The following is a 26,813-nucleotide window of genomic DNA, read 5'->3' as shown; positions in this document are numbered from 1 at the left end:
ATAGTCAGTACTCACAAATGTCATTTAAAAAAATTTTTTTTTGAGAGAGAGAGTGCACACCCCTGTGCCTATGGGTGCACATGCAAATAGGGGGAGGGGCAGAGGAAGAAGGAAAGAGAGAATCTCAAGGAAGCTCCATGCTCAGTGTGGAACCCAAGGTGGGGCTCACTCTCCCAACCCTGAGATCATGACTTAAGCTGAACTCAAGAGTTGGATGCTTAACCGACTGAACCACCCACACACCCCTTATAAATGTCATTTTTACTGAATGGAATTAAGCATTCTACTACGTTGATTCAAGCTGCCTCTTGTTTCAGATAATATCTAGAATTCTATACACTTCTTTTCAGCCTCATTAATTTAGTATTAATATGCTAATAATATTAACAAAATTTACTTAGTATATTCTTCACGTGCATACTACTGAATTGCTCAGTTCACAAGGCCTGGGAACCACATCTCTTTTACTGACCAATTTATATTCAAAACTACACAATGATCAGGTCATAAAAAGTGTACAATAAATTTTTTTAAGATACTAGGTATTTCACATGTAGTATGTCATTTATACCTCTGTAAAACCCTATAAGATCAGTATTATTTGACCCACTTTTTTTTTGGATGAGATAAGTAAGATTTAAAGAGATCATGAAAGGGGCATCTGGGTGGTTCAGTCTGTTAAGCATCTACCTTCAGCTCAGGTCATGATCTCAGGGGTCCTGGGATTGAGCCCTACATCCGCTCCATACTTAGCGGGGAGTCTGCTTCTCCTGCTGTCCCTCCTCCTGCTTGTGCTCTCTTTCTCTCTCTTTTCCTCTCCCTCCCTCTCTCTAATAAATAAAGAAAATCTTTTTTAAAAATAAAGAAATAGGGGCACCTGGGTGGCTCAGTGGGTTAAATCCTCTGCCTTTGGCTCAGGTCATGATCCCAGGGTCCTGGAATCAGGCCCCGCATCGGGCTCTCTGTTTGGCGGGGAGCCTGCTTCCTCCTTTCTCTCTGCCTGCCTCTCTGCCTACTTGTGATCTCTGTCTGTCAAATAAATAAATAAAATCTTAAAAAAAAAAGAAAGAAATAGAGATGTCATGAGATACAAAACAATAAAGTTTATATATCTCTGAAGTCCATACTTATAAGGATTTTATAATATGATACAAGCAAGTATTGATGCCTTTTGAAAACTGACATGCTATCTCAAACTGGACTCAAGCACCCTTGAAAAGTTCCTTGTAAACAGAAGAAAGCATTTTTCAAGCATTGGGATTAAGACTTAACAGTGGGTAATTTGGGACAACTGGGTAGATCAGTTGGTTGAGCTTCTAACTCTTGTTTTCAGCTCAGATCTTGATCTTGGGGCTGTGGGATTGGGCTCTACTTCAGGCTCCACGCTCAGTGGGGAGTCTGCTTAAGACCTTCCCTCTGCAACTCCCATCTCCCACGTCAAAAATAAATAAATAAATCTTTACCAAGGAACAAAAGGTAATTTGTTCAAGTAGGTTAGAACTAAGTTAGAACTGGAATGAGCTAAGGCTACCTGACTTCAGAGTCCTTGCTTACCACAAGCACTGTACTTCCCAGACAATATCAGTCCCTGACCAACCTCCCTGACGAAGCCTCAGAGACCCTAAAGAATACTGAAGGAAAAGAACTATATGCTCTCTCCCATCTGGGTACTGACTCATTTCAACCTTCCAACCAGAGCTTCTGTGCCTGCTTTGTGACCCCAGCTCTTTCCTTTTCTTCCCTGTATTCCTCTGCTTCTGGGATAAACTTTTCTCCCAGACAAATTCTGTGGTTCTGTGAGGGCTGCTGTTGTCTTGAAAGATCCAACACCCTAGGGCACTGTTGAGTTTGAGGGTACCTGACCATGCTGTCCAGTCAAAGTACCTCAGCCCCTGGCCACAGATCACAGTGCCTTTAGATGACTGAACTGAGATTCCAAGAACTTTTTACTGATGAGAAAGGGAAGCTTGCACAGGTTATTTGCCCAAAGTTTCACAACCATTCAACGGTAAGGCTGGCACTCCAACCCTACATTATTTCTGAATTGCACAGCACAAATACTGATACTTGGCTACAAAACATTGGCAGTAAAACCCACTATCCTACAAATAAGCATTAACACAGGGAATAATCTACAAAAGCATTAGATAAAAGGTCAAATATAACCTATGTTCAAAACCAAGTTTAAGGGACGCCTGGGTAGCTCAGTTGGTTAAGCAGCTGCCTTCGGCTCAGGTCATGATCCCAGTGTTCTGGGATCAAGTCCCACATCGGGCTCCTTGTTTGGCAGGGAGCCTGCTTCCCCTCTGCCTCTGCCTGCCGCTCTGTCTGCCTGTGCACTCTCGCTTTCTCTCTCTCTGGCAAATAAATAAATAAAACCTTAAAAAAAAGTTTAAAAATGTAATTATTAAAAAAAATAATTATATGGGGCGCCTGGGTGGCTCAGTAGGTTAAAGCCTCTGCCTTCAGCTCATGTCATGATCCCAGAGTCCTGGGATCCAGCCCCACATTGGGCTCCATGCTTAGCGGGGAGCCTGCTTCCCCTCTCTCTCCGCCTGCCTCTCTGCCTACTTGTGATCTCTGCCAAATAAATAAATAAAATCTTTTAAAAATTATAATAATTATGGAGATGAGTGGGTGACTCAGTCGATGGAGTGTCAGGCTCTTGACTTTGGCTCAGGTCATGATCTTATCGTCATGGGATCGAGTCCTGTGTCCAGTTATGCACTCAGCAGAGAGTCTGCTTAAGATTCTTTCTTTTCCCTCTACCCCTCTCACTCATGCTCATGTTCTTTTTCTCTCTCTCTAAAATAAATAAATTAAATCTTTTAAAATTGTAATTATATATGTCCTTAAGATTTTAATTTTGTGTTATTACTTTCATGCTAAAATCTGTGATACAACTTGTCTCTGAATACTACTACTCTTTCTTCACTCAGGAAATTACTTCATACAGCTGATTTAGCTACTCTGGGAATGTCCCAGCAGGAGGTTGGATAAACTGGTTCAAGCTTGATAAAGAGGTCTTCACTGCATACACAGGCAAATTCTTTAAGGCAATTTGGGAGGGGGGGGTAAAGAAAGGATGATTTTATTAATAGATTAAACAGGAAAACAACACAAGGTAACAGGGCTCCTCATCTTCTTCACATTTTGCCTTCTCACAATACCAAAATGAATCTACTTCAAACTTAAATTTGACCAGGGGCACCTGGGTGGCTCAGTCAGTGGAACATCTGACTCTTGATTTTGGCTCAGGTGACGATCTCAGGGTCTTGATCTCAGAGTCATGAGATCGAGCCTGGGAGTGTACTTGAGATTCTCTCTCTCTCTCTCTCTCTCCCTCTATCGCCCCCTCTCAAAACACACACACACACACACACACACACACACACACACACACACACGAAGCCAAAACTTTAATTTGACCATATTATTCTTTTGCTAACATCTAACAATGATTCTGATTGCCTAGATAACCAAGGCCAAGCTTGGTCTCCGTGCTCACCTAACGGTTGCATCCCGTTTCCAGGACCAGCAACAGGGAACAGAGGGCAGGTCCCTTCACAAGCCCTGGGGAGCACTCAATGACTATGTGGATTCTTATTTTATCACCTTTGACCACCATGTCTGCTCTCTCTGTGAACCCTGTCCCTTGTCTCCACACCTTTACCACTCACTGCTACCATCTGCCTTGCCAGCAAATCTTTTAAGACTCGGCTCAGACGTCTTCTCCCCAAGTGAGTCTTTCCTAACCCCACAGGCTGGGCTAGGTTTCTCTGCCCTGAGCTCTTCTAATACCGGGTGCATATCTCTATTAGAATTCTTTCCACATTAGTAGTATAATTACCTAAACTTACTCCATGAGTTCTTTGAAGGTTCTTCAAGCTTTTACCAAACATGCCGTAAATAATTGTTGAGGCAGTGAATCTAATTCACTTGAGATGCACCCATCCAATATTACTGAGTACCTACTAAATGTCTCCTTGCTAAGGCCTATATGCTAAGAATCAAAACAGAGAAGTCCTTGCTTTTGTGAATTCAAACAACAGAAAGGCAATTGTATTAATTCCTACTGTTGCTGAGGCAAAATAGCACACATTTAGTGACGTAAAACAACTCAAATTTATTACGCCACAATTTGTAGATCAGAAGTCCAGGTCTATAGGGTTAGCTGTTACCTCTGCTCCAGGTCTCATGTGGAGAAAACCAGGATGTCAGCATCTATCTGGTGGCTCTGGAGGAGAACACACTTTTAAAGATAATTTAGCTTTTACAGGGTACCTGGGGGGGGGGGGGTTCAGTTCATTGAGCAATTGAGTGATTGAGTGTCCAACTCTTGGTTTTAGCTCAAATCATGGTCTTGGGATCCTGGGATTGCCATGGGGCTCTGCCCTCAGCAGGGAGCCTGCTTTTCCCTCTCCCTCTCTTTTGGCCCCTCCCCCACCACACTCTCTCAAACAAATAAAATCTTTTTTTTTTTTTTTTTTTTTTAAGGTAATTTAGCTCTTGCAGCTAGAGGGCTGAGGTCCTGGTTCCTCATTGGCTGCCAGCCAAGAAAATCTCTTAGCTCCTTAAGGCCATCTGTATTCCTTGTTAAATTGTCCCCACTTCTTCCTGCCACTCCTACGACCCATGAATCTCTCCAATTTTTCTTTTGCCAAATCTCTACTGCTTTCAACCTGAGAAAGTTTTCCACTTCCAGGGGAATGTGTGATTAGATTGGGATAATCCGAGATAATATCCTTTTCTTAAAATCTGTATCCTCTTCGTAACGCTTTTGGCATGTAACATAATATACTCACAGGTTAAGGCCATGAGGATTCTTTAAGAAGCCATTATTCTGCCTACACAGTACCTATTCTTCTGAGGTGATTTGGAGAAATATCTCACAGCAATATGTCTACATTTATTTTGGCTACAGTATTAAGTTTTGTTTGAACAGTAAAGAAACTAGACAAAAAAAGGTATTATGAACCAAACTTTTCTCATTAATAGAAAAAAGTTTGATTATGGGTTTACAGGAAGGAAAGGTCTAAGATAGACAATAAGTAAATCTTGTAAGTAGAATGAAAACAGGCAATCGATGATACAGGAGCAATGCAGCTGTCTATTTTATCTAGCAGCAAAGGAAAATGGGGTTGCACAATTACTGTATTTTGTGTTATTCCAAGTATGAGGTTTTCCTGAAGCCTATTAAATATTAGTAGTCTCCTATTAAAAACACAAGATAATCTCCTATTTTGCACATAACTGAATTTATTTTGTTTGAAAGTAATTTAAATTCAAATAAAATTTTTAAACAAACATTTTTGAAAAGTAATTGAAAGAGATTATGCTGAGTGAAATAAATCAAGTAGAGAGAGTCAATTATCATATGGTTTCACTTATTTGTGGAGCATAAGAAATAACATGGAGGACATGGGGAGATGGAGAGGAAAAGGGAGTTGAGGGAAATTGGAAGGGGAGATGAACCATAAGAGACTATGGAAGCTGAAAAACAATCTGAGGGTTTTGAAGGGGGAGGTGGGAGGTTGGGGGAGCCTGGTGGTGGGTATTATGGAGGGCACATATTGCATGGAGCACTAGGTATGGTGCATAAACAATGAATTCTGTTACACTGAAAAGAAATTACATTTTAAAAAATGAAAAAAAGTAATTGAAATTCTCTTTTAAAAGTTTTTCCAACAAAAAAAAAGAATCACCGATTTTCAAAATTTTTTAGCTAGTAAGTTGATTAAAATTAAAAATCAATTCAATAATACAGAATTTTATTGTACTTATTTATTTTTAAGATTTTACTTATTTATTTGACAGAGATCACAAGTAGGCAGAGAGTCAGGCAGAGAGAGAGAGAGAGAAGCAGGCTCCCCACTGAGCAATGAGCCCAGTTCAGAGCTCGATCAGGACCCCGGGATCATGACTGGAGCTGAAGGCAGAGGCTTAACCTACAGAGCCACCTAGGCACCTCAATAATACAGAATTTTAGAAAGTCTACTATTTGCTAGGTATCTATGCTAGATCCAGAGGATACAGATATAAATCCATTTGTTATACTTCCCGCCTACAGGAAACTCATAGGCATATAAATGAATGAATACAGTGCAGCCAAGCACTAGGAGAAGCAAGCACAAATGGAAGGAATGATCTACTCTATGAAGCAGTAAGATAAGCCTTTTCTGGCTTTTCTTTTGAAATTTTTGAAGACTTAATTTTTTTAGGTAAGTTTTAGATGCACAGAAAAATTGACTGGAGGGTACAGAGATTTCCCTTATCCCCTCTTCCCTATATATGCATGGCCTTCCCCATTATCCACATCTGCAATTAATGAATCTACATTGACACATCGTAATAACCCCGTCTATAGTTTGGGTTCACTGTTGGTGTTCCACGTTCTGTGGGTTTGGACAAATGTATGATAACATGTGATCACCATCATAGCACCATAGAGAGTACGTTCATTGTTCTAAAAATCTTTTGGGCTCTGCTTATTCACTCCTTTTCCCCTCCAATCCTAACCCTTAGCAACCATGGAGGTCTTTTTACTGCCTCCATAGTTTTGCCTTTTCCAGGATGTCATGGTTGGAATCATACAGTATGTAGTCTTTTCAGATCAGCTTCTTTCACTTAGTAATAAGCAGGTTCCTCCACATCTTTCCATGGCTTGAAGCTCACTTCTTTTTAATCACTGACTAATATTCCATTGTTTGGGTGTATCACAGTTACTTGTTCATTTACCTATTGAAGGACAGACATCTTGGCAGTTGCTAAGTTTTGACAATTATGGATAAAACTGCCATAAGCCCGATAATCCTTTGTGTGTGGTTTTTCTGTGGATATAAGTTTTGAACACCTTTGGATAAATACCAAGGAATGAGATTGCTGGATTGTATGGTAATAGTATGTTTAGGTTTTGTAGGCATTTCTGGTTTTGAAGGAGGCATAAACAAAGGCACTGAAGTACAAAAAGGCACAAGGTATTTGGAGAAGTCTATTGTGTTTGGGGAACATAACATATTCACAGGTTAAGGGCATAAGCATTTTTTAAGAGACCATTATTCTGCCTACCACAGTACCTACTGTTCTAGAATTATTTCCTGGCATATCCCTCATTGGAGTGATTTGGAGAAATACTTCCCAGCAATATGTCTACATTTATTTTGGCTACAACGTTAAGTTTTGCTTGAAAAATAGAGAGACTAGACAGTCCCTGAACAGGTATTATGAGCCAAACCTTACTAGTTACCAGAAAAAAGGGTAAAGAGCAAGGGGCCTGTGGTGAAGTTAAGGCTGGAAGGGTGGCGAGGTGGCAGCCAACCATGCCCTACATTTTATTCTGTGGAGATGAAGTGAGAGCAAAGACTTTTTAATCAGGGACAACACGGGATTGGATTCGTACTTTAGAAAGATTATATTGTCAGAATAGAAGAGAATGGCTCTGGGCTGGAGGTCAGTTATAGCCCGGAAAACCAGTCTGGATAAGATTGTGTCTTAAGGACTAAAGCCTAAATTAATGCAATGGAATTGGCAGCAAAGAGCAATGGGAAGATGAGAGAGATTTGGCAGTAGGAATCATCAGACTTCACGATTGTTAAAGGCATGGGGGAAAACAGGGAGGGAAGGGAAAGGCAAAGAAGGAGAAGGAGGACTTGAGAATTATTTGAAGATTCCTGACACAGGAGGAAAATCTGGATATTTCATGAAGGCTGACTAAGTTAAGGAATAAAGGAAAACAGGGGAGAATAGATACGACAAAGACTTTCTGTTTGACCAAATTTTAGGCATCTGTGAGTCCTCCTCTCAGGTATGCTGCCTGCCTGGGCCCTGTCTGTGGCCAGCCAAGTCCAGTTTTAGTAAGAATCCTGCTAGGTCCGTTTGGAGAGGCCCTCCCACCCTTTCTATCTGACCACCCTTGATATCTAATCAAATTCCTCATCCCCCTCCTTGGATGTACGACCACACTGACCTCCTCTGCAAGAATCCTGTGAAATTAGTTTAGCAAGCATCATTCCCACCCTTGATGTCCCCTCTTAATAATTTTCTATCCACTGACCCCTCTCACTCTGCTTTTCAGCTTACATCTCCAGCTGTCTTTGTTGTATTTGTAGCTGAGTCTAATCTCTCTCCTCTACTGCAATAGTCTTGACACCTGCAGCAATCGCCCTCAGTAAGGCCTTCCTTATAGTTTTAACAAGTGTAAGAATAATTTTTTTAACAATGGGGAGAAGCATCACTCCAGAACTAAAGTTACTTCCAAACATCTCTAAAGCTTAATTTGTTGCATACATTTTTTAACTATCGTATAAATAAATAACATGACTGAACTATGTGCTTCAACCATTGTGATGTACACAATCCAGCCATGTGTGCCCCAAGAGCCTAGCAAGATAACAAGATGGCTTCCTTGCCATAATTTAAAAAATTATATATACATATATTTACATATACACGCATATTTACATAAATTTGCATATAAAATATGAAATATAAATACGAAATCCTCTCTATAAAAAAAGAGAGCTAGATAAACAGTTTAATACCCACTGTTTGAAAGTTCATGCAATTATTTCCTTAAAGATTTTACAATAATCTTACAGGGTGCTAAAGCCTGGTGAGCTTTAAAGAAAAAGAGTCCAAGTCTTGGTAATATTTTGAGTTGCAGTCTAGCACAGGCTACTTTTGTGTTTCCTAACCTCGATTTAATTGCAAGCTTAGTTCAAGAGAATAAAGGAAGCTGTTTTAACTACTTGCATTCGCTGCTGTAGCCTGAAAGTTGCTTGACATATAGAGGAATGGGCATGGCTCTGTTCTAATAAAACTTTATTTTTTTTATGGACTTCGAAATTTGAATTTCATGTTATTGCACGTGTTCCAATGCATACTTTATTTTCTTAACCACTGAAAAATGTAAAAGGCATTCTTAGCCCACAGACGTACGGAAACAGCCGACAGGCCGTATTTGCCGTAAGGCTGCAGATGGTCATCTGGTATGTACACAACGTCAGAATTCGAAAAATGTTAAGTGTGAAGTGTGGGACCTTTTGCAGGACATTCGTGGTAATGTAATGTTACAGGCCACCTTCCAATACGATGACACAAGCGGTAGCCAAGGTGGCCATGCCCAGAAATGGAGAAAGCAAGCGGGCTGAGCAGAGTGGTACGAGCGCCGCCCCCACGCAGCTCGCCACCCTCGCGGCCACGGGTAACGCACGCCCAGCTCCACGGATTGGACCGCACGCAGACAGGATCCTCCCAGACGCGGAGGTGGCAGCCCGCGGGCAAACACACGGAGGAAAGCAACCCCCTCCCGGCTCCACCCCGCCGCACCTCCCCCGACGTAAACGGCGCGTGCACGCACGCACGTCTCCCGCCCCTCGCTCCCTCGGACTCTATTGCGCATGTCTGGGAAAGGGAGCGGCGATTGACCGGGAGGCCCTGGCCGGAGCCGGGCAGAGGGCCTCCCCCGGGCCGGGCGGGTAGACACGGGCCGGGCGGGTAGACACGGCCCGCGCGTGCGTCACTTCCGCTGGGGCGGGACGGAGCCGTGGGGGTGGTGCCTCGACCGCGGCTCTTCTGTTTGTGTTGGTAGCTCAGCTGATGCGGGCCGGCCAGAGTGGACGTCAGTGCGGTCCGGAGGCGCGTCGCCGCTGCCGCCCATAGAGTTGCGGCCTGCATCCCGGTGAGTGGCGGCTGGGGGGACAGAGGCGGGACGATAGGTTAGGGAAGAGGGCAGCCTGGCCTCCCCGGGCACTTGTGTGGCCCTTCTCTTTCCTCGAAGGGCACTTGCAGAGGAACAGGGCGGGGAGCCGCCGGGCTTCGAGGAGGTCCCGGGACCAAGGTTCCAAGAGGCATCCGGGCACCGGAAGGAGCCGCGGACCTGGGGCTGATTGGTGCGCGGTGTCCGCCCCCGCCGTCCGCCGCCTCGGGTTCTGCTGGCCTGGTCCGGCTCAGCGTGTTTTGGTTTCCCTCGTCCCGCCCTGCGCTTTCTGGCCCACCCCCGCAGCTCCCAGCCGGGTTGCCCCGATCGTTTTGGCTGCGCCCGCCCTGGAGGGTTCTCCCGCAGTTCCCTGCTGACTGTCAGAACGCTTCCCTCTTCTGCGCGGTCCTCCGCCGTCGGCGCACGGGCGCGTTCCGCCGCGTGTTCGCGTGGCCAGCGGTTTCTTTTTAACCCCGCGCGCGTCTGGCTCCCTCCCTCCCTGCGCTGCTGTTGCAGGTTCAGGTGTGTGCTTTTTCAGCGATGAAGCGGTGCGAATCGTTGTGTGGCCGTGCTCCCCGTCATTGTCATTTCTGTCATTGTGCTGGGAGGAACCTGCTGCCTACGCCTAATACAGTAACTTGAAAGTGCTGACTTCTTGGGGAAACCAAAGTGTCCATACGGGACTGTCTTCTTTATAATGGGGTTTTATCTCCAGTAACATCTGCATCTGGTTCTTGCATATAGTCCTTGTTGCTGAGATTTCAACTGACAAAAGTATGCTTCATCGTGTTGAGGGACTGCTGTTAAAACAGTGAAATAGGAAGCATTTTTAAATCCGAGAGTTAAAAAAAAAAAAAAAAGTGTATTAAACTGTGAGCCGAGAATTGATGCCTCTCACGGAGGCAGTTGTTTGAAGCCCCTTGTAGTTAATTTGTTAAATTGCGCCATTTACTTGTACTTTAATTATAAGAATATGTTCTTCATAATTTGTTACCAAACTTTTTCTCAATGTTGATCTTACTTTCCTATTTCTTAGATCTATGTTAAAGTCTAGAGAGAATGTCTTTTTATGAGTGAAGTTGAGGGAGAAGATCAGTTGACTGGTGTATTTATTTGCATCACTTGCTAAGCAGATAAAAGTACAGCTTGTACTGAGTTGTTCTTTTGCTCAGTAATGACAAAGGAATTGCACCTAAGGGTACATATTGCCTCACTTGTGGAACACATTTGTGAAAAGGTCAGAGTTAGAACTCCTAGCCTTGGACAACTTTCTGTCATAGAACTCTTAACCTTGGACACCTTTCTGTCGTTTCATGTCTTAGTTATAATCTTTCTCTCCCATGTTATATATCTTAACTTTGTTCATTATCGAGTTCTTTTTAGAACTTGCTGTTGTATTGGTTTCCATGACCCTGATTTTTTCAGGATATCTTTTCACCTGTGCTTTTTTGTTTCTGGAAAGACTTCTTCCTAACTCTTGATGTCAGTCAGGGGTCTGCCCTTGTTCTTCTTTCTAAAGAAAGCAGAGTTTCAAAATTCAAATCTAAATACTTTAGTAGGTCCATGACTCTTGAAATGTTACAGAAAGTATAGTGTGTGTGTGTGTGTGTGTGTGCAAATAATCATTTCTCAAGGAAGAGGATCTGTGGTCCCCCAGTTCTCAGGAATGATTACTATAAACTTTTTTTTTTCCCCTGGTAAATCCAGTCTTCTATTTTCAGTTGTCACTGTGCTGGTACCTCCAGACTTAAACCACAGCCTGTGTTTCTATAGTACATTTCCATTTGAATGTCCCATGTTACCTCATCCAAGAGATTTTTCTTTCATATTAAATTGGTCCCCTTCCAGTCATCTCATTTTCACAAGTGGTATTCTCTATGTACCTCTGAGTAAAAACACTTGAGTTGTTTTGACATCTTCTCCTCACCCCATTCTTCCCTGTGACCAAGTCCTTTGTCGCTGTTTCCCCACTTTCAAAGTGGGGCTCAAAGTAATCCTTTCTCTAGTACAGTACCAGTGTCTTAATTCAAACCCTTGTCACTTTATGCCTGCATTATTGGAATAACTTAGGGAAGTCCTGTGTAGATTCTTTTATCCTCAGCTGAGCCTCCAGCTAGCAGTTCCCTTATTTTCCTCCAGTTAAAACACAGTTCTTTTCCCTAGAAGTTGATCTATACCTCCCTATTCTATTTATTTTTCCAGTGTACTTACACTACCCTATAAGTTGGTACCCTAGTCTTCACTGCTCTTTTCTCAGTAGGTGATGGCACCTGCCACTTGACATACTCCTCTTTATCTTTTTGCAGTCTAACCTACTCCAGCAGAATTTACTCTCAAAATTTTTATCTGCATTTACCAGTGTTGTGATTTGGAAACAGCTAAACTAAGCTTTCTGATTTTGTTGGTAGTTCTGTGTTTATTGATTTTTGCTTGGTAATTGTAGTTTGTAAGAGGGGTATTAAAATATTGTCATGAAATTGTCTAGTCTTTCCATAATTCCTCTTTTTTTTTTTTTTTTTGCTTTATATACTGTATCTCAGTGTCTTGTTAGGTGTATTCATAATTGGTTATGAGAATTATGTCATTGGAAAGAAACAATACAGACCCATTACTTGTATAGCTCTGTCTTCTGCTTGACTGTTGGGCCCATTTTTCCAGCATTTTCCCTGTTTACTTACCTTCAACCACCTGGTAGTTCTTTTAGTCTTGAGTAGACAGAGCCCATTACTGTCTCCAACACTTTCATTGCTTTTTCCTTTGCCTTGAATGCTTTTTTCCCTGATTTTAATGATTTGCTTCGTTACTTATTTGAGATCTCCAGTAAAATGTCAACTCAGTTCTTCTCTTGATCATGTCAAATACAATACCCCATTTGCCCTGAGTTTTGGAAATATCCTTTCAAGGTAGTTTGTTGTTGTTTAAAGACTTACTTATTTGTGAGAGAGAGAGCACAAGCTTGAGCACACAGGCGTCAGAGCAGGCGTGAGAGAAAGGAGGAGAGAGAATCTCAAGTAGACTCCCAGCTCACTGCGCAGCCAGAGATGGGACTCTGTCGCACACCCTGACATCAGGACTTGAGAGCTGAAACCAGCAGTCAGAAGCTTGATGGACTGAGCCACCCAAGTGCCCCCTTTAATGGTACTTTCAGTTCATTCTACTGAAACTCCTTGGGGTTCACCAGCTCTGACTAGTTTTCATTTGCTTGGGGTCTGTGCACCATTCAAGCAATGTGACTGAAAAAGATCTCAGGCTTGTGATTTCTCAACTATGGATTTACCACTATTGGGTTTTTTTTAACTGTAATAAAAACCAAGTATTATAACATTTACCATCTTTACCATGTTTAAGTATGTGGTTCAGTGGCATTAAGTGCATTCACATTGTTCTAAAACATCTCCAGTACTTTTTCATCTTGGGGAACTGAAGCTGTGCCCATGAAACACCCCTTTTGCCCCATTCCCCAGTTTCTAGAAATCATCATTCTGCTTTCTATAGCAGTGACTTTGAGTACTCTAGATACTTTGTGTAAGTGGAATCACACAGTATTCGTTCTTTTGTGACTGGCTTATTTTACTTAAAATAATATCCTCAAGAGTTCATCCCTGTTCTAACATGTGACAGGTTTTCCATCCTTTTAAAGGCTGAATAATATTCCTTTGTAGGTAAATACATTTTGTTTATCTGAGTTAAAATGATTGGATCATTTCATAATCTCAAACTGTTAATGAAAAATGGTCTATCTGTGATGGTTAGTCCTAAGGGCTATGTTTGCTTGACAGTGTCTTGCCATTTTATCACCTATGGCTAGCACAGAACCTAGCATAAAAAAGGCCTTCAAAAAATAGTTGTGAAATAAATAAAAGGCTACTAGAGTTAAAGACTAAACACACTAAAATGGAGATAATCAGTATTGCATTGACAGAATACATGAATGAGAATCAAAAAGAAAACCAATTCAAACCTCCTACCAAAAAAAAAAAAAAAAAATGTCATCACTTGAAATAAGAAAATTACCACCAATGGCATCAGTTATGGGTAAATCATTTACCTTTCCTTAGTTTCTTCAAAGAGTTTCTTCCTTTCAACCTTTCACCCTTCCCTATGGACTACAACTTACTTGAGACAACTGAACTCTTTTCATTGTCAGTTTCCTCTCCTAGGATCAAAGCTACTATCCTGGGTTTTTTAGAGATCACTTCTGTTTTAATTGTCTTCCCCATATAGAAAATATAGAACTCTCGACCCACAGAAAAAAACAAAACAAACAAACAAAAAAACCCCAACATTTGAGTTGTTTCCACCACTGGTATTGTGTGCTGCTATGAACACAAATGTGCAGATGCCTCTTTGAGACCCTGCTTTCAATTCCTTTGGATATATACCCAGAAGTAGGGTTGCTAGATCCTATGGTATTTCTATTTTTAATATTTTTGAGGAACCACAATACTATTTTCTGCAGCAGCTGCTCCATTTTACAGTCCCAACAACGGTGCACAAGGGTTCTAACTTCTCCATATCTCTGCAAACACTTGTTATTTTCTGTTTGTTTTTAATCACAGCCTTCCTAATGAGTCTGGAGTGATATCTCATTTGGTTTTGATTTGCATTTTTCTGATGATTCAGTGATGTTGAGCATCTTTTCATATGCTTGTTGGCCATTTGTATATCCTCTCTGGAGAAATTTCTACTCAAGTTCTTTGCCAGTTTGCTTTTAATCGGGCAATTTGATTTTTTTGTTGTTGACTTGTAGGAGTCCATTACTAGTTTTGAGCATGGCTTTTTATTCACAGGTACTTTAATTGTATTTTATTAAGTATTTCTGGTTTGGGGATTGTGGGGCTTTTATGTTAATTCAACTTACTCATTGGCCATAAATCCTGGATATCAGAAAAGCTGGGAAAGTAGATATGTTGGTTTCTTTTCTCTCTTTCTCTTTGTAAAATTGGAATTTTGAAATCATATGTATACATGCGATTTACAAAGCTTTTAGTTCAGACTATAATCTGAACATTCACAGTAGGTTCTCGGTTTCTATCTTTCTCAGTCTTGTCTGTTCATTCTGTCAGAGATCTGCTGAATCCTCTTTGTAGTGTCACTCCTTTGCTTAAAATACTTCATTGACAGTCTGATCTTTAATTTCCTTGGCAAGATTTGTAAGAGCCTTCATAATCTGACCCCCAAAACCATCTTTGCAATATCATCTACCTGTCCCTCATTATTCTCATTACTCTTTCTAGGTCCTGGAGCGAAACTGGACTGCTTGCAATTTTTGTTCATATTGTTTATGCTTTCTTAAATGCTTTTTTTGTCTTTGTATTTGTTCCTATTTAAAATTCTCTCCTGTTCTCAGCTTTCTACTTAATGAGTTCCTTTTTAACTTTGTCCAGTTTTTAGTGTCTTTTTATTATTTTTTGAACTTACTTGGATATCTGCTCTGACCATTCTCATGGCACTATCCGTGAAAGTGTTCTAAACCATTTGCTTTTTTTCTTTTTTTCTGTCTGCTTTTTCTAATTACAAAGGTAATATTTTCTCATTGTAAAAAATACATATAATACAAAAGGAAAAAGAAAAAGTCCATCTTCTTGTTCTCTTTTGATCCCACTCCTTGGTTCACAAGAATAAACAAACTAGTGCTTACCCTTTCGGAATCTGTATGCGTGCGCGTACATGTGCCACATGTGGACAGCCTCACATTTAAACTGCATGTGTAGGTTTTTCTGTCTTTCATTACCTAATGTCTTTGTATCTCCACATGTGTATAGTGTGTGTAGTATAGCCGCTGGCCTTTTTTACTGTAGTGTATATGAAGGATGGGCAGATCATCTAGTTTCTTTAACTGCTGCAGAATACTATATGGTAACCCATTCTGCAGTTTATATATGCCATAGTTTATTGAGCCATTCCTTTCTAGAAGACCTTTAGAGTTGTTTTTCTTTATTATTTCAGTCAATGCATTAGGGATTGTGTATATATATATATATATATATATGTATATATACTTCTTGTGTATATATACTTCTGCACTCATAAAGTATTTCTGTAGGATTCTTAATAGAGTTTTAATAGTGAAATTGCTGATCAAAAAATATGTGCCTTTAAGATTGTGATAGATAGTATTTAAGATTTCATTGGATATTGTCAGATAGCCCTATGTGTCCCATTTCTTCAGCCTATTATTAATACTGAATATTATCAACCATTTACATTACCACCTATTGTAAAAACAAAACATGTTGGGTTTTTTTTTAAGATTTTATTTATTTATTCCACAGACAGAGATCACAATTAGGCAGAGAGGTAGGCAGAGAGAGAGGAAGGGAAGGAAGCAGGCTCACTGCTGAGCAGAGAGCCGCATGTGGGGCTCGATCCCAAGGCTCTGGGATCATGACCTGAGCCAAAGGCAAAGGCTTTAACCCACTGAGCCACACAGTTGCCCCAAAACAAAACATGTTTTAATTAGTACTTTTCTTTGATGTGGTGAAGGGTATTTTCATAATTTTACTGTCTGTATTTCTTCTTCTTCTGCATTAACTGGCCTGTTAATGTCCTTTGTCTATTTTTCTGTCAGCTGAATCTTTCTTTTTTTAATTGCATTCATCTTACATTGTGGTTATGAACCCCTTGTCTGTTAGATGTGGCACATAGCTTCTTGTAGTCAGACCTTTAATTTAATAAACATAACTAGATAGTGAAATGTTTTTTTGCATGGCTATCTGTAGCCTTAGACTGAAAGTTCTTCATATCGTGTTTGTCTTTGTGGTTTCAGCATCTAGTACCATGTCCATGTAGGTTAAATATTCTATAAATGGTTTGCAATGAACAAGATGGTGTAAGACTTGACTCTACAAAGACTTCAAAGTCTGGTGTCACATAAACTAGTCCAGACTTTGACAAAGAAGAAAAACAGCATAGTATCTAAATTGCATATTCAGTTATGTGTTGTAGGAAAACTTATGTATTTGGTAGCTTTCCTAAATTACATCTCATGAAACATCCTACCACTCGCTCTCTTTTTTCATTAAATTCTGTACTGGAGAATGAATTGTCTTCTGGAGCTTAAAAGGGAGATATGCAGTATCTGTAATGGAAATACATTATTCTGTCTTCTTTTGAGACAAGCTGCTGAGTTTATTTCAAGTAGAAAAGTATTTTTATCTTAAACCCAGTTTCAATTTTACCTTGTATCCTAATTTTTTTTTCTTGCTATTTCAGGTAAGACCATGAATTATGGCATTTCTTAAATGAAGCATTCAGGAATGAAGTGAAAATCCTAACATATAGAAAATAAATGATTTTTAAGTTATGTCTATTAATTTGACTATAGATATATATTATATTTACCTCCTTAGTAATGCAAGAAGTCTTTGTGGGAAGCAGAGAAGCAAGCAGCTGCATTTCTTACACTCACCTAAACATTACTGGAGGATAAACCACGCCAGTCTACAAAGAGGTTTTCATACAAGCAAAATAAGATGTAAATTGACCAAAAGTGATGCCCATTCTTGGAGAAAGCACTGTTACTCTCCAAACCACCATGGTTTACATATTGGAATTTTGAAACTTAGCACTTCTACTCCCAAGGGACTTACAAAAGTGAGCATTCGTATGTCCCGTATTAAAAGTACTTTGAACTCTGTTTCAAAGGTTGTTTTTGGCACTCAGAATGAAATGATCTCACGTTTAGCTCAATTTAAGCCAAGTTCTCGAATATTAAGAAAAGTATCAGATAGTGGTTGGTTAAAACAGACAGGCATTAAACAAGCCATCAAATCTCTGAAAAAATACAGCGACAAATCAGTAGAAAAGAGTTCTTTCTCTGAAAGTCATAGTGTAGGTAAAGATGAAGATATAGGTAAACAAAGTCTTTTTCGTTACACAAGTAGTTTAACCACAAGATTTGGAGAGTCATTCTACTTTTTATCAAATCATATTAATTCATACTTCAAACGTGAGGAAAGAATGTCTCAAAAAAAGGAAAAGAAACATTTCCAGGACAAACTTGAAGATAAAAAGGTCGAAGAAGAGAAATCGAGCTCTCCAGATCCTGGCATCCTGACTGATAAGCGAGATTCAGAATCTTCTTTATATTCTGTGGACAAGTCTGCAAGTGCCAGTGGGACTCCTGAGGCTCTTCCAGTTTCTACTAAACAGAGTATTGCTAACTTTCTTTCTCGTCCCACCGAAGGTGTCCAGGCTTTAGTAGGTGGTTATATTGGTGGACTTGTCCCTAAATTAAAGTATGATTCAAAGAGTCAGCCAGAAGAGCAGGAAGAGGCTGTTAAAGCTGAGCAGCCTGTCAGCAAAGACAAAAATGGAGAGGAGAAAAAGCGGTTATCTCTTCAGCGAGAAAAGGCAAGTCGTTATCAGTGTTGCTTGACGTTTTAACTTTTGTCAAATGCGTAAATTCCATTTCCCTATGGGACCAAAGAAACCTTAATCACGGGTTGGTATTACTAGAGAAGTTTCGCATCCTAATCATATATATTTTAATATGTTTTTGTAGATTATTGCAAGAGTGAGTATTGATAACAGAACCCGGGCGTTAGTTCAGGCGTTGAGAAGAACAACTGACCCAAAGCTCTGCATTAACAGGGTTGAAGAACTGACTTTTCATCTTCTAGAATTTCCTGAAGGAAAAGGAGTGGCTGTCAAGGTAATTCTAATTTATTTAATCTGGTTTTGTCTTGGAAAATACTAACGCACTTTCTGAAATGGAGAAGGCAGTACCTTTCATTTTTAAAATTTAACTATTTTTAGGTTTTTATTATGTATGTGATGTGTCATAGAGTCAGTAATTGGCCCACTTATTCTATAATATATATTATGCTTAAATATTCTCTTACTCTGTGATGATAAATTATGCTGTTGGTCCTACTGTTTATTGAGATTAAATGTTTTAAAATAGAAAATAAATAGTGTGTTCACTGAATTGCAAAATAGTTGCCAAATTTTTCTTAAATTTGTTTATACTATATAGCTACTTTTTTAAGATGGGAGATGTAATTCATAAGTAAAACCATAGGTAATTTTTATTTTTTGATCTTTTTGTATTTGCAAGTCAACATTTTAATGATCTTAATGATAATTGGATTAATAATTACATTAATAAAATGATTAGCTTTTCTTCACCTCGATTTTTTCACATATAAAATAGTGAAGGTAATTTAGACCCATTTAAACAGACTATTTTCGGAGAAATACTATAAAATATGAATGATGTGCTTGAGTCTCTTTCCATTGCACTGCTGATTATTTGTAATATTTAATCACCAGTTTACAAATATATAATGAACAGACATTGTTAACATTTGTTTAGAGATCTGTTAATGCTTGTTTTTAACTCGCCACTCAAAAAAGTCTAAGTTAACTTAGTTCATATTCCATTTTTTGACAACCATTTTGCTGAAGAGTTACCTCAGTCCTTATATAAGGTAGCCTCCTATAGTTTCATATTATATAATTCATATGTTATAAAGCTAAACTTCAGAATTTCATTTTCATGGAACTGGGGATTATCTTTCATGGCTATTTAATCTCTTATATAAAAGACAGATTTTCCAAAGGTAGATAGCTTTTAAGTCCATTTACTATTTCAGGGATATACTGAAGCAAAGATCTAAAATAGACTTGCATACTTTAAAGAACTTTAAAAAAAAGTGTTTTATTGAAGTACAGTACAACCTGCAGTTATTGGAATCAAGTTCAGTGAATTTTTCACAAACTAAAGGCATCCATGTAACTGGCACTCAGATAAGGAACAGAATTTACCAGGACTTCACAAGCCTTCTGTGCCCCCTTCAATCACAGTTTCCCCAAATTACTTTAGATTAGTTTAGGGGTTTTTTGGTACCTTATATAAACTATTGTGATTGGGTTTTTTCATTCATCATGTTGGTAGTAATCGTTCTCATTGTTGTGAGAGGTTGTAGAACATTCATTCTTGTTGCTTTCATATTCCATGGTGTGAATGTATCACAACTTATTTATTGTACTACTGATGAATTGTTCGGTACTTTTCAGTTTTAGTCTATCATGAATAGTCATGCTGTTAGAAACTTTGAGGGCTCTTTTATTTTGCATTACTGATCTCACATCTAAGGACCCTTCAATACCAAGGAGTAGTGTGTTGTAGGAATGTGTATTCTGATCAAGTATGATTGAAAATCTGGATAGTCTGTAAAAAGTTCTTAACCACTTCCCTAAATAAGAAGCATCTCAAAAAGAATGAACTGGATAAATTAAGACATTTTCACATGCACAGTCTCATGTGAACTTTCCCAATGAAGTTTTAATTATTCAAAAGAACTGAGCTTTTGAAAAATGCTAGAATTGTTTGTTTTAAAACATTTATATTAATTTTGCTTTTTTGTATATCATATTTATGGTGGCCAAATGAGAGCGAATTGTCTTTGGTAGATTAGTTTCCGTGTATATATGTGTGTGTGTGTGTGTGTGTGTGTGTGTATTTGATGTGCTGCATTCATGGCCGCCACATCTAGGAAGTTGCCCTTTTTGGTTTCTTCATTGTTGGTGAAGGCATTCTCCTTTCATTATTTTTTTAATAAAAAAGTAACTTTATTATTTAAATTATTTATTATTTATTTTTATTATTATTTAACTTTTTATTTATTATTTTATTATTTATTATTATTCTCCTTTCATTATTTTTTTAATAAAAAGGTAACTTATTATTATTTTAAAAAGGGGCAGCATAAACTTTGTAAAAAATTTTTTTTAATAAAAACAAAAATAAGAAAATAAGAATAACATTTATTTCTGTTACCCAGAGATTATCACTGTAAATGTATTAGTGTCTGTTTGTATTAGATTAAGCCAAGTTAAACTCTTTTTTTTTTTTTTAAGATTTTATTTATTTATTTGACAGAGATCACAAGTAGGCAGAGAGGCAGGCAGAGAGAGAGGAAGGGAAGCAGGCTCCCCGCTGAGCAGAGAGCCCGACGTGGGACTCCATCCCAGCACCGTGAGATCACGACCTGAGCCGAAGGCAGCGGCCCAACCCACTGAGCCACCCAGGCGCCCCCGAGTTAAACTCTAATAAACAATATCAAAACCTCAGTGACTTAACACGACAGAGGCTTATTTGTCCCCTGTGCAAAGTCACCTGGGCATTGGGTGACTCTTCAGGACAGTGACCCTCTCTGAGGTGGCTACTTTGATCTTGTTCTTGTATGTTTCCATACGTGTCCTCCATGATCTCACTCTAGCGGAGTGAGAGTATTTCAGCAGAAAATGCCACAGGTTTTTTCTACTCATGAGTTATTTATCCTGCCCAAGTACTGCCTTCGTGTGCCTGTGTCTGTTGGCCATCTGGATGTCCTCTTTGCAAAAATGTCTGTTCATGTCCTCTGCCCATTTCTTGATTGGATTATTTGTTCTTTCGGTGGTGTTGAGTTTGCTAAATTCTTTATAGATTTTGGACACTAGCCCTTTATCTGATATGTCGTTTGCAAATATCTTCTCCCATTCTGTCAGTTGTCTTTTGGTTTTGTTAACTGTTTCCTTTGCTGTGCAAAAGCTTTTGATCTTGACGAAATCCCAATAATTCATTTTTGCCCTTGCTTCCCTTGCCTTTGGCGATGTTCCTAGGAAGATGTTGCTGCTCCTGAGGTTGAAGAGGTTGCTGCTTGTGTTCTCCTCAAGGATTACTTTGTGAATTTTTATGGGGCTTCCTCCTCATTGGTGTTATTTGATGTATTCCTTGTTTCTTTGTATTTGCTGAATACTGGAATATAAACATAAAGACTTGGTTAAGTTAAACTTTTTGTTAGAGCACATTGTATATGTTGCCATGTGTCTCATCTTCCATCATACCAGAACACATATAACTGGTTGAAGAACCAGTTTTGACCACTGGATTAGGGAGATGACAATCTGATCTTCTCATTGGACATTTAGGCTAGAATCATAATCCCATCAGCCATTAACCTAATCCAGAACTAGTCATTTCATTAGGGTTGCAAAATGATAAATTTCTAATTCTGCCACTCCTCTGCATTGTAATTGACATTCATCTGTAAAAGTAGAGCTTTCCTTTACTAGCTAGAGCTATTTGGTTACTCTCAAAGAGCAGTTTTAAAGGATAAGCAAGAAAAATGCTTAGTTTCCTTCTACTTAGTCACCAATTTTCAAAGTAAAGAGATGCTTTAAAGCTGCCCCATTGGTGACAGGAAATTTTTGGCATTTCTTAAAACTATCATTATGGACTCCCTAGGTTTTCACAAAACGTATTTTGATCATTTTTTTCCTCCCTTCTCTCCTTTGTTGAAAGCTGAATTCATCTCAGCCTTGCTTGGTAGGGGCCCCAAGTTCATTCATATAACTTTAACTTCTTACAAAAGTGCCATGGGCAGAAAAGTGTATGTAAGCATACAGCTCCATGAATTTTCAAAAATTGAAAACATCTGTATAACCTCATCTCTTTATGCCCCATTCCAATCACTGTCTCCAAAAAGATTGACCATTACCTGATTTTTAGCACTCTAGGTCAGTTGTGCCTTTCTCTGCACGTTCTATAAATAGAGTGGTACAGCTTGTGCTCTTTTATATCTGTTTTTTTCACTTGACATTATTTGTGAGAACCTTCAAGGTGGAGTATGTTTATGAAACATTCACATTGTGATGGATTCTGTGGTATAAATATAGGACCATGTATCCATTTTACTGCTGATGGACATTGGGATAGCTTCCAGTCTGGGAGTCTGGAATAGTGCTTCCGGGATGTATCTTTTGGGAAACACAGGTCTTTATTTTTTTGGGAGTGTATATCCAAGAGTAGTGGTCTTGGTTATGAAGTATGCCTATTTTCATCTCTAGTAGATTCTGCCAAATAGTTTTGCAAAGTGTTTATACCAATTTATACTTCTGCCAAAATTGTATCGATCTTCTAGTGGTTCTACTTCTTCTCCAACACTTTATTGTTTTTATTTTAGCCATTGTGTTGGATGTTTAGTGATACTGAATTGTGGCTTTAGTTTGCATTTCTCTGGTAACTGTGAAGTTTAGCATCTTTTCCAGTGCTTATTGGCCATTTTTGTGCTTACCTTGTGTGAAGTCCCTTTTCCACGTCTTACTCATTTTTCCTTTGGGGTTGACCAGCTTTTTCTTACTGACTTGAAGAATTTCTTTATATAATAAAAGTTTTTTATATCTGGCATATATTACATATTATATATGATAGTAATATACAATAACTGTGTATTTTTTTGTAAATGTATTTTCCCACTCTTGGAGTTACCTTTTAACTCTGCTGGCCCTCTGTCTGAACCAGTCCCAGTTTTTCAGTCTTCTGTTTCTTCCCCAAATAAGCAAAAGCTTCAAGGGAAGACAAGCTATAGTTTATGAGATCACTTCTTTTTTAAAAGAATTCATCTTTTATTTATTTATTGGAAAAAGAGAGTTCTGCACGCGCATGTGCCCACCAGCAGGAGGGAGAAGCAGACTCTCTACTGTGTAGGGGGCCTGAGATGGGGCTTGATCCCAGGACCGTGGGGTCTTGACCTGTGCCAAAGGCAGACACCTAACTGACTGAGCCACCCAGGCGACCTGAGCTTACTTCTTAGCACTTCTCTCTCCAGATTCTTACCCCTCCTGTTCTCATTGCTTCAGGAGCCCTCTGATGCTTTTGAACAGATGGAACTTCTTTTGTCTTTTATCAAAGTTTTCTAGTTCTTGGAAAGAGACTGTTCTAACCAGAAGTGGAAATTTATATTCCCATGCCCACCATTGTTCAGACTCTTCTTGTAGGACCTTGAAGCTCAACATTAGCCAGGGCAAAAAAGCAACTGAAAAAGAATTTAGAACAATACTACTTCACATTGATTTATCATAAAAAAGAAACAAAATGAGTGATACATTTGGATTATTTATTTAATTTATTGAAGGAAGATTACATAGCACAAGTTTAGTTGCTAGTCTCAGATTCCCTTAAGCCTGGCCTTCTGACTGGATAAGGTGCTTTTGTGCACAGAACCTAGAGAATCTCTGATAAACTCAGTGTAGAACCCTAGAAGTTAAGCTCTTGCCTCTGGTCACCAATATGAAATTAAACACATAGAATATCAGAGTCCTAGTTTTGTTTAAACAAATTACTTAAATGTAATGAATTTGGATTATTTATTGTAATGGTCAGCTTTTGCCTTCTGCCTTAGTTATAGGTATTGACATTTGTTTATATTTCACTATGAGTCACTACCCTTACATCCTATATTCACAAGATGGTTTATTTTTTTTTAATAACAAGTTTAATTTCCAGTAATTACTATGAAGAAGTTTATCTCTAGGATTTGGAGAAAATAGTTTATACAATTTATAATGTTAATCTTTTGTTGTAACAGTTAATACTTCATAAATTTCTGTTAAACAGACTATATATTTTCTAATTCTTAAGCATTGTATCTTCTAAAGAAAATATTTGTACTGAGGTTAATTATTAACCTAGATATTAGAAGAAATATATTTTAAATATTAATTGACATTAATATGTTAAAAAGTAATGTCATTTAAGATTATTAAGAAAGTAATAAACCCTGGCACTGTGATTATTTGTGGTGTACATATGTTGGTTAAAAATCATACAGTTTCACTCTTTATTTGACAAAAGCAATAAAATACTTTTTTCTCAATACAGGAAAAAATTATTCCATATTTATTAAGATTGAGACAAATTAAGGATGAAACTCTTCAGGCTGCAGTTAGAGAAATTTTGGCCTTAATTGGCTATGTGGATCCTGTGAAAGGAAGAGGAATCCGAATTCTTACAATTGATGGTGGAGGAACAAGGTAAAGCTAGAAAAATGATTTTTTAAATCCTATAGATCCAGTTCAGCCAGAAATTTTTTTATAACTGATTCTGTGTAAGTATAGTAGCTATATCATTGTAAAACCAGATGTTTGAAATAAAACATGAAATAGTTCTTCTTAATTTATTACTTTATCCATTTGAGAGCTTCTTTTTTTTTTATTTCATTTAGAGTGAGCATGAGTGGGGGGAGGGGCACTGAGGGAAGAGGAGGGAGAGAATCTCAAGCAGAAGCCATGCTTGGTATGGAGCCAGATATGGGGGCTTGTTCCCAGGACCCTGAGATCATGACCTGAGGCAAAATAGAGTCAGCTGCTTAACCAGCTGAGCCACACGGGTGCCCCAAGGGCTTCTTCAGCATATACCTGAATTTGCTTTTATTTTAATTTGACCTAGTATTTATTTCAGTTTGGTCTCTTCAGACCTTCTTGTTAGTTTAGGACAGTATATCAACCATGACTTAGAAAATCTTGACAATGTTTTATAACATTAGCTTTCTTTAATTATTTATCTTAACTGTATTTATCAGTCAGCTGGTCACTTAATAAAGAGATTGCTAAAAAAGGAGTCTATATCAATAAGTCCCCATGTCCCCCACTCACCATCAGTGAGTCCCCACGTCCTCAGCTGCAAATGCCAGTCTGGTGCCACACTAGAGATATTTAGTGCATTCTTAGCTCAGAAGGAGGGAATTTCACCATCGGACTCCATTCTTGCTGCTGGCAGTTCATCCGTGCTTCTTCTGATTAGTTTGTTGAGTTCCTCTTACTGCTTGTTGGTTAGATCCTTTGGTGTTAGCCTCCCCACCCCCAACACCAGATATTCTAGCTTGGATTCAGGTTTCCTGCCATCTCTGCTCTCATCTCTGAAATTGATAGTACATGCCCTGCCTGTTGTTCTTTGATTACTTTATCTCTCTGATTACATTCTCTGATACACCTGCTTTTCCAGTTACTATCTTGTATGTCCAAGTACTATGCTTATTGTTTTGTTAAATTCTGAGCTCCTGTATGTCAGCCAGATTCTTTTCATTTTGACACCAGTGTCAGTAGCAGTGTGAGTGATGAGGGGAAAAGCTATTTAACCATCTAGGTGGAGGACAATTAAAAAAAAAATACCTTCAGATGGTAGCAGTGGGAAGCAGGAGGGAGGAAAAATATGCAAGAAAACTTTGAAGAAAAGGGGAATTTGAATATAGGAGGAGATCGAGAGCACTCCTAACTGGAGACCCCATGGATGCCTGAGGCAGAACTGCAGGGAAATGGGAGGAGGTGATTGGTATTGAGAAAGACAGTTCTGTTTTTGAACATGCTGAATAGAAGGCTTCACATAGCAGTATAGAAGTGCTAATTCGGCAAATGAAGATTGAGTTGATTGAGAAAAGTTAAGTTTCAGAATAATTTTTGGATGTTTCTTACAGAAGTGAAATAACTGAAGAAGGTGAACATCATTCATACGATAGATGAAGTGGTAATGAATTAGAATCATTCTCGTTGATAGAACTGGTTAAAAGTGATGGGAAGTAAAGAGAGTGGAAGTTCAGTGAGTAAGGAATTTCACTGAGGAGCAGGAAGAAGCCAGTCCTCTCTGCCATTAAGATGGGGACAGATGGAAAAGTTGGTATCATTCATTGAGTCAACTGTTCTTAACACTGATTTGGATCCAGGAATCAGTAAGCAAAACAGACAAAATCTAAGTCTTCATGGTACTAGCATTCCAGAGGAGGAAAGAGAACAAATAGAAAAGCAAAAATGTATTATTGAATAGTAAGGGGTGCTGTGAAGAAAAATAGCAAAGTGGCAAAGAGTAAGTGCTATTTTAGAGAATGATCATGATTATTTTAGAGCATGATCATGATTATGACTTTTTTTTTCATTTTAAAAAAATACTGAGATCCCAACTTGGTGTATTAGTTTCAGGTATACAACACAATGATTTGATACCTGTTTATTTTGTAGAATGATCACAATAAGTCTAGTTAACATCCATCACCACACAGAGTTAATCACTTTTTTTCTGGAGTTGAGAACATTTGAGATTAACTCTTTTAGTAACTTTCAAGTATGCAGTACAGTATTATTAACTATGTTAGCATGTTGTACCCCCACTGAGCCACCCAGGCGCCCCACTTCTATTGCTTTTGTGTATGAAAGCCCCGTACAGTGTTAGGCAGAGAGAATCAATCTGGCAAGTGTATTTATTTCTAAATATGATGTGAATTGATTTGTAAATACAGCATTTTAAAATAGTTTTCTACCTGATTATACAAGTAAAACTTGGAGGAGAAAAAAAAAG

The 26,813-nt window shown here is 38.8% G+C and overlaps 1 protein-coding gene across 2 annotated transcripts in view; it reads left to right on the top strand.

Annotated features, from left to right (window-relative positions):
- Positions 1–9,414: 9,414 nt before the first annotated feature.
- The window catches only part of PNPLA8 (patatin like phospholipase domain containing 8), a 39,899-nt gene continuing 22,500 nt past the window's right edge, over positions 9,415–26,813 (top strand). Inside the window, exons 1-4 of one of the 2 annotated variants that reach the window (XM_059397072.1) lie at positions 9,415–9,679; positions 16,913–18,052; positions 18,204–18,353; positions 24,348–24,499. In XM_059397072.1, coding sequence (XP_059253055.1) covers positions 17,003–18,052; positions 18,204–18,353; positions 24,348–24,499 — 1,352 coding nt within the window. In that variant the 5' untranslated portion in view covers positions 9,415–9,679; positions 16,913–17,002. The remainder of the gene's footprint in view (positions 9,680–16,912; positions 18,053–18,203; positions 18,354–24,347; positions 24,500–26,813) is intronic. The other variant, XM_059397073.1, reaches the window with a different exon arrangement.

This window comes from Mustela nigripes, chromosome 4 (assembly GCF_022355385.1).
Source record: "Mustela nigripes isolate SB6536 chromosome 4, MUSNIG.SB6536, whole genome shotgun sequence".
Lineage (NCBI taxonomy): Eukaryota > Metazoa > Chordata > Mammalia > Carnivora > Mustelidae > Mustela > Mustela nigripes.
The sequence above is the reverse complement of the archived record's forward strand: the minus strand, read 5'-3'. Positions and strand labels throughout refer to the sequence as shown.